At 34.3% G+C, this 8,910-nt stretch overlaps 1 protein-coding gene across 5 annotated transcripts in view; it reads left to right on the forward strand.

The window, feature by feature from the left end:
- The window catches only part of Mapk10 (mitogen-activated protein kinase 10), a 337,874-nt gene that overhangs the window by 281,891 nt on the left and 47,073 nt on the right, over nucleotides 1-8,910 (forward strand). For 2 of the 5 annotated variants that reach the window (XM_023712993.1, XM_023712995.1), the window contains exon 10: nucleotides 1,921-1,992. The exons of the other annotated variants lie outside the window; for them this stretch is intronic. In XM_023712993.1, coding sequence (XP_023568761.1) covers nucleotides 1,921-1,992 — 72 coding nt within the window. The remainder of the gene's footprint in view (nucleotides 1-1,920; nucleotides 1,993-8,910) is intronic. 5 annotated transcript variants of the gene reach the window in all.

An 8,910-nucleotide genomic window follows, 5' to 3' on the forward strand; every position in this document is an offset into this window, starting at 1 on the left:
TATTGTTATATATATTTAATTCCTATATTTAACACTTAGAATTTATTACATGATACTATGCAACTACTATTTATTGAGAATTACTGTGTATCAAGAAATAGATATTTCTTAAATCCTAGACCAGACTATGGCAAAAAGTCTTTTTTGTGAATGTTTAAGTAGACTCAGGCAAGGAAACCCATAGCTTACTGAGTCTTAGATCTCTGTACTTATATCTATCTCTTCCATACTATTATAAGCAATAGATATACTGTCAGTCGCAACTTGACTAGCCACTTTGGACAGGATGATAACTGAAAAGTACATTTTTTTTAGAGCGCTTCTCTTTTTTCTTCAATGAGAGATTCTCACTGAATCACAGTATGTGAGAGACCTCACTGGGAGTCACAACGCGTTCGTAGCAAAGGGCTGCACACCTGCTTGCTCTGCCTTGTCCTGAGATGTATGCATGCCACCGGCTTTCCTGAGTTGGAAGCAAAACAAACTTGTTTCTCGGGGCCTGCTCTTCTCCTGCAAAGCTGTGTCCATTTCTTTGCAGTGATCACTCTGTTAGGTGTGAAATCGAACAATGGAAACTGTTTAACCCCTTGAGACTTTCACATCGGAAAGAATCTCACAGGAATTCTCTTATGGCCACTGCCAAATTACAAGATGTAATTTGGGTTGTGAATGGAGCAAAATTACCTCATACTGCCCTCTTAATCCCTTTTCCCATTTGTTCCTGCCCACTCCTTTTATGTAGCCCCATACCCCTTAAGAAAGTCCTGTCTTTCTGACCCCCTTCCCCTAAGAACAAGTGTGGAACCAAAGAACGGTTTCACTTTTTGCTTCACCAAATCTATTTTGCCCCTCCCTGCCTGCCTTCTGCTCTGCTTCTCAGTTTTAAGTTTTGGATGATAACTGGCAACAGCAGAGAGACCATTGGATTCACCCTTATTTCTCTTGATTTACAGTCTCAGAAGAAGTCAGGTCCCTAGTCTTGGGGCTGATTTCTCGTCGAGCCGTCCCATGTTGCAAGGCAGCATTTCTTCCCATTAAAAGCACCTGTGTGTACAAGACTGTGTCAGGGTTTCCTGTTTAGAAACATGCTCCTTTAGGGCCGGCGGTATAGCTCAGCGGACTAAGCGCTTGCTTAGATAAGCGCAGGAGCCAGGGTTCAATACTTGGCTCCACCTGCCGCGCCGGCCCCACCGTCGGGTGCGCTGAGCCGGTGATGGAGTCCGGGCGCGGTGGCACGCGCCTGTAATCCCAGCACTTGGGAGGCAGAAATCAGGAGGATCACTACTAATGTGGGCTATGTAGTGAGACCCTGAGCAAAAAAAAAAAAAAAAGAAAAAGAAACATGCTCCTTTGGTGGCAGTCAATGAGACAGAGCCCGGGTTCCAAAGCTGCTTTCCTGAGCTGGCACTTCACTTTTGGAAATTTATTCATATTTATAAATAAAAGTAGATGTGTTTTAGAAAAGAAACTCGCTCTTTTAAGGTTGCTGGTAGCTGAGCTTTTCTTTTATCTAACTATGGTATACAAAAGAATAAAAAAAAATTGATTTGCATGTTTCCCGTATTAACACAGGCTAGAATAATTTACAATGCAAATCAGGATTCCAGTGCATGAATGCAAATTAGGTATTTTAAATCACAAACTGAAGAAATCAGTGAATTATAATTGCAAAATAATATTATCATATATGCATTAGGTAGCTTTGGATGGTATTGTTAGCTCAACCATAGAGCAGAAAGGGCCCTGACATTCTGTGTTTACTCTCGCTTTTTTTAAACATGAACGATCATGGGGCTGACCTCTTGGCCAGCCCGCGCCAGGTTGGAGTATTGCTCTACGGCACGAGGGACCCAGTGTTTTCGTTTGCTTGTGGTTCTATTGCTGTGTTCTTGTTTATCGTCATTTCATTTTTGCTTTCAGTTGACATGTGGTCAGTAGGGTGCATCATGGGAGAAATGATAAGAGGTGCAGTGCTGTTTCCTGGCACTGATCGTATCCTTCCTAGCCGCCAGGGGGCGCTCTGGGGGCTCACACTGAACGAATTTCCCATTTGGTTTCAGATGTGGCGCTGGTGGGAGCGTACATCACTGCCCTCCCAGGGCTTCTGCGAGTCTCTAGTGTGAGTCTCTACACGCTGGCATCCTTCTAGAGTCCACTAGTCTCCTGCTAGCACTTCCATGGGCAATATAGGATCAGACAGGAAAGCCTCAGAGCATGTCAACAGATCCATCTTCATTCAGTTCTGCCAAAGTGAGCAGAGACACGCTCTTCTGTATTATTTTGTTGTTGTGATGTTTCATAATTAAGCTATAAGAAGATAAAAATGACAAAAGCTTTTACTGAAGATCTATACTTTTACATCATAGGAAATATTCACTTGGCACTGACATCTTTAATAGGTTTGTGTGTGCCTACACATATACTTGAATGAACACACATTTATAGAACATGCGCATACGTCTCATTTTCAAACTGATCAACTTCTGCTAAAATTCCTTTCATCATCATGTGTTGGAATGTTATCTGGAAATCTGTTTTTTTTTTTCATTTTTAACATTTGCAATAATTGAAACCTTATTGATTAATAATGATTTCAGAATATGTATGAATAGAACACTTAAATCACTTGGATCAGTAAGCTTGTCTTCTCTCAAGTAGCAAATTATTACTAAGACTTCAGGCTCCACAGTGTTAAACGGGGGTGAAGGAGGTGGAATTAGTAGGTGTGTGTGTACTGGGTTTCCCTGTAATTCTTGAAAATAACTTCCTACCTAAGTTACTTCAATAACTCCTACATTGTCACTTAAGAAAGAAAATGTTATGTGTTCACCAAATTAAAAATAAAACCTCTGCTCTTTCAGATGATCATAATCCCAAAGTGAATTCAAGCCTATAATAGTAGAGTGCTGATGTCTAATTACAGTAGACTAATCACTAACATACTACATCCATTTCATATTCTGTTAAGCCATTTGCTCTAACTTTATAATACCTATATTAAGATTCCTGGGCCTGTGACATAGCTCAGCAGACTCACCATGTGCTTAGTCAAGCACAGGGGCCAGGTTTGATCCCCAGCACCACATGCCCTGCCAGCTCCGCCCCTGGGCACCCTGAGCCAGCCACAGACACCGGGTGTGGTGGCGCACGCCTGTAATCCCAGCACTGGGGAAGCTGAAAACAGGAAGATCACTATGAGTGATCAAGCTGCGTCCTGAGACCCTGTACTAAAATAAAAAATAAATAATTCTTATCAAATGTCTATAAAACATGTAGAACATTGGAGATTAACATATTATATATTCTAGATACATATATATGTAGTTTCATCTGCATTTATAGTATTACATGTATATTTCTTACATATCTATCTTATCTATCTATATACATATATATATATATATATATTTATGTTTGAAAAGGAAGTTTAGAAAATGAGTAAGACATTCAATTATTTTTGAACAAAAAATATATTTCAATTAATCAAAATTAAACTACATTATTTTTACTTTTGATTATTGTTAAAAACTTTTATTCCACTGTGATATATGACACATTTATTTTTTAAATCTTTCCATATTGTGATTGTTTTCTATGAACACATGCTATTAAATAACATCTATAAATTCACTACATTCATATTAATAGCATTTCCATTTTAAAAGCATGTTGGCTTGATAAAAACAAAATTCCTCACATTTCTAAGAGCAATATGAAAAAAAAAAGGGGGGGCCAGGGAGATTGCTCAGTGGAATAAGTACTTCCCTGGCAAGCGCAAGGACCTGAGTTCAATCCCCGGTTCCGCCAAAAAAACCCCAAACAAACAAACAAAAACAAAAACAAAAACGAAAAAAAAAAACAAACCCAAAAAACTAGGAGCAATATGAGTCATTTTCTTTACAACAAATCATCACATTTTTAGCATTTGAGTACAAGCATGCAAAATGCTTAAGTCTTGGCCAATTTTAGAGAACTTTATGGAAAATAACCTGGGTAGTCTTTATTTTTCTAGAAAGAGATTGTGGTTGAAATAATTGATGTCTAAAATGAATATTTACCACCTGTAAATTGAAGTGATTCTTATTACTTTCCTTACATTTTCTATTAAAGAAAATTCAAACTGATATTTCACAACTGATTTGTTAAACTGAGCTTAACATTTATTAGCATTATTTCCTGGGGGAAGTTGTTTTACTATCATTTTTAACTTGGATGTGAAAATTTCTCATAAATAATACATTCGGCTGCTGGTAGTGTTGCTTGGTCATATTAGATGCCCTTGATATGTTGCCACCAAGTTCTTTTAATGATTTCATGTTGGTTGAAGTTTTAAATATGTCTTTTAAAAGCATATTGTATCTGCTGAATATTGTCAGTTAGGTTTTCAAAATGTAAGACAGATTACTTTTAAAAAGTTTTGTTCAGAAAATACTTATCTCACCCAATAAAATTATATCTAAATTTCTTGGCTAAATAGACTTTAAAATGGAGCTTTAGCTAGACGATAGATACTATGCATCTCTGTAATACACTCATATGAAAGATTCTCCAACTGGTTTTTAAGAACCTCTACAATGTGAACTGTGCATTTCATTTTAATGTAACAGTAAAACTGAAAATACTACTACTCACAAAGTCTAGTTTTATTTTATGTCTAAAAATTCAACATTATTTTTATTGAGCAATGTAGACATCTGAATAGTTCTTAAAATTATGTATATAATTCTGTTGTATTAACATATTTAAGCAGATATAAACTGAATTTCATCATTCAAATACATTTTTAACATTGTATGTTAGACCAAAATCAACTTTTGAGATACTTTGTTCTGGGAAAACTAGCAAACTTGAAAATAGCTGACATTTTTATTTCAAAAATTATGAAAACATTTTATACTATACAAGTGAGTTAGCTCTGGAAGTAGATTTCAAAAGTGAACATACATATATTACGCCTTGGATTAAAAAATAGCATTGTCAATGCTTCCAAATCCTTTTATAAACTCAACTATAGCTGTATTATTTTTTCTCTTTAAAAGATACACTTGTTTCTAAATATTTGTTTTTAATGTTTTTACTTATATTTTTATCGCAGGACATTTATACTTAAATCAATGCATAGCATATTTTTATGGATTTTGTTTATTTTGTTGCTATCTTTTAGCTTGCTTTTCTAAAAAGTTAGACATTCATATTGCTGGGCTAGGCATAGTTAACCAGTTTTCATTGCTGTATACTCTTCCAGTCCATGGATAACTGACACTTAATCCATTTGCCTATTATCAGGCTTTGAGATGTATTCAAAGTTTCAATTTTTTGTTTTGTCTTTCTAAACAATAGCTCTAATAAGTTTCCAGAAGCAAATGGATGAGATTTTAAAATAATAAATGCCTGGAGTCATAGGGGACCCATTTTTAACTTTACTATGTAAACTCTAATTGAAATTAACAGTATATATAACACAAAGCTCTGCTGGATGGCATGTCCAGTTTTGACATTGTCAATTTATTTTTAAATTTGTTACTAATCTGTTAGATTAAAAAATATTGCTTCCTTGGAGTTTAAATTTCCATTGTTATTGATTACAAGGAGGCTAAGCATCTGTTGCTTTGATATTTGGGATTATTATCTTCTCCTTGGCAAATATCCTTGGTTGTTTTAAATTTTTTTCTATTGTGTTTGTGTTTTTTTCCCCTATTAATTTGTTTTTCTGTTTTTCATCATCAGTTTTATATGTTGCAAATACATCTTGCTACTTGGATTTTCATTTTATGGCTTACCACCTCTGTTTTCCAACTTAGATTTTTATTTTGAGATTTTCTCTTTTTCTTTTTTTAAAGAGAATAAAAAACAATCATAAAATAGAAGTCATACAGAATTTCACTAAGCAAAATGATAGCAATGTAACAATGGTTGTTATATTGTGTATTGTTGTCTTCAAATTAGTTGTTCAGATTATCAGACATAAGCATGCAAAATCAGTCAAAAATTATAGAAAATTAAAAAGAAGAGAAAAATAAGCCTTAACTTCTCCTTTCAATAGACAAGCAGGAATCAGTGGTATAAAATTATTCAAGTTATCCTATGTATAGACATATATATTTCCTTTTCCCGTCCTTGTTTCTTTGTTTTCCATAATGTACATTTCTTCAAAAGTCCTTTAGTAGAATCTTTGTTAAAACTCTAGTTTGAATAGGGTTCCCCTACATCAAAGATAGTTTAGATATATAAATTTGATTAATTAAATGATATATAAATTGAATTTGTATATAAATTGAATTGGTATATGAATTGAATGTTATTTTCTTCTGACATTTAAAGGTATCATTTGACTCCATTATTTATAATTTTACTGGTGAATATATATAATGTGTAACATATTTATATCTAATGTGAATATATATAATGTTCATCTACTAAGTATAATAGTCATCAAAAGAATTAGACTCCCTGTTCCTGACTTAGAAATATTTTCTTGGTCTTTGGTTAGCTGTTATTTTCCTACCAGGCAACCAGGCTGAGATTTCCTTTTATTTCTCCTTTGAGATTCAATATTTCTTAGCTTCCAAGCTGTATTTAATTCCTGCATATCTCAGCCTTTGTTTCTTTGATTATTTTATATCCTGTGTTCTGTACTCCATATGAAACTGACTGAACACAATTTAATTAACTCAAGAGATATATGTGAGCACTTACTATGGTGCCAGGAACTTGCTGTTCCTAGAGATTTATCTGTATGTAAAAGTGACAACTCTTCTGCTTCTCAAGAAATGTGCAGCAAAAGGAGTCGTACATCAGGAGGTGGTAACAGGTACAATTTAGAGTGCTAAGACAGAAGGCAGGGACTGCCTCTTTTATTAAGTTTAAACATCAAAACTTCTGTCAAAAATGCCTCTCGTGGCTTGTTTTTGTTGTTGCTGTTGTTTTAACCTCATCTAAATGACTTCTTAACCTCCATTGTATGTAGGGTTTTACCCAGAGATGAATACAACTCCCCAGAGACAGTGCCACATCATCGAGCACTCGGGGTCACTATGATATCTCTTATATAAATGAACCTCCACTTCTGTTGGTGTAGGCCATTGTGATTAGTCACTTTGTTTAAAATAATGCTATTCACCACCGGAAGAGCTCTCAAGTACCCATGTCACCCTTCATCTCCAAAACTACTTCTCAGTTTTAAAATGTTAGATTCAGCATTTGAGAAATCAGCGTAACATACAATTAGAGGAAAGTGTTGACAGCAAGAAATAATAGTGGAAGTTCAAACTCAGGTACAGTGTGCAAATGAGAGGCACCTAAAAGTGACCTCCGAGAGCTTTATGAAAAGTTTGCCTCTGTAATTCATTTTAATGAAAACTGGAAAGTGTCAAATGTCTTCCTCTTTTTTGATTTGTTACATGGATTATAGTAGTAAATAGCTTTATAAGATAAGATAGATTGCAGCAAGGACCATATTCCTCACTTCTCAAATATCAGCCTTCGGCTATTCCCTGTCCTGCAGCCTCCCACTAGCGTTTTGCTGCTGGGAACAAATAGCCTTTCCCTTCGGTGTCAGCGTTGAGGTTTGCATGTCATTTGTCTTATGGTATTTCCTCTTCCTGTGTTCATTTATAATACAAACAGATGTTTGTGAATTGTACTTCAAGTCATTTATTCATATTTTATGTTGCCAGAATTTGAGGGGTATTGGTAAAAAGAATAGAATATGTTTAAATGAACAAATAAAATAACATTTTTTGTACTGCTGGGGATATAACACTAGGAGGTGCACCCATGCTGGGCATGTGCTCTGAACATGCCCCATTCCAAAGGAAAAAAATTGCAAAGGACTTAGTTATACACATGATATATATATATATATATATATATATATATATATATATATATATATATTTATGTTTGAAAAGGAAGTTTAGAAAATGAGTAAGACATTCAATTATTTTTGAACAAAAAATATATTTCAATTAATCAAAATTAAACTACATTATTTTTACTTTTGATTATTGTTAAAAACTTTTATTCCACTGTGATATATGACACATTTATTTTTTAAATCTTTCCATATTGTGATTGTTTTCTATGAACACATGCTATTAAATAACATCTATAAATTCACTACATTCATATTAATAGCATTTCCATTTTAAAAGCATGTTGGCTTGATAAAAACAAAATTCCTCACATTTCTAAGAGCAATATGAAAAAAAAAAGGGGGGGCCAGGGAGATTGCTCAGTGGAATAAGTACTTCCCTGGCAAGCGCAAGGACCTGAGTTCAATCCCCGGTTCCGCCAAAAAAACCCCAAACAAACAAACAAAAACAAAAACAAAAACGAAAAAAAAAAACAAACCCAAAAAACTAGGAGCAATATGAGTCATTTTCTTTACAACAAATCATCACATTTTTAGCATTTGAGTACAAGCATGCAAAATGCTTAAGTCTTGGCCAATTTTAGAGAACTTTATGGAAAATAACCTGGGTAGTCTTTATTTTTCTAGAAAGAGATTGTGGTTGAAATAATTGATGTCTAAAATGAATATTTACCACCTGTAAATTGAAGTGATTCTTATTACTTTCCTTACATTTTCTATTAAAGAAAATTCAAACTGATATTTCACAACTGATTTGTTAAACTGAGCTTAACATTTATTAGCATTATTTCCTGGGGGAAGTTGTTTTACTATCATTTTTAACTTGGATGTGAAAATTTCTCATAAATAATACATTCGGCTGCTGGTAGTGTTGCTTGGTCATATTAGATGCCCTTGATATGTTGCCACCAAGTTCTTTTAATGATTTCATGTTGGTTGAAGTTTTAAATATGTCTTTTAAAAGCATATTGTATCTGCTGAATATTGTCAGTTAGGTTTTCAAAATGTAAGACAGATTACTTTTAAAAAGTTTTGTT

Source organism: Octodon degus, unplaced genomic scaffold, assembly GCF_000260255.1.
Source record: "Octodon degus isolate 3935 unplaced genomic scaffold, OctDeg1.0 scaffold00028, whole genome shotgun sequence".
Lineage (NCBI taxonomy): Eukaryota > Metazoa > Chordata > Mammalia > Rodentia > Octodontidae > Octodon > Octodon degus.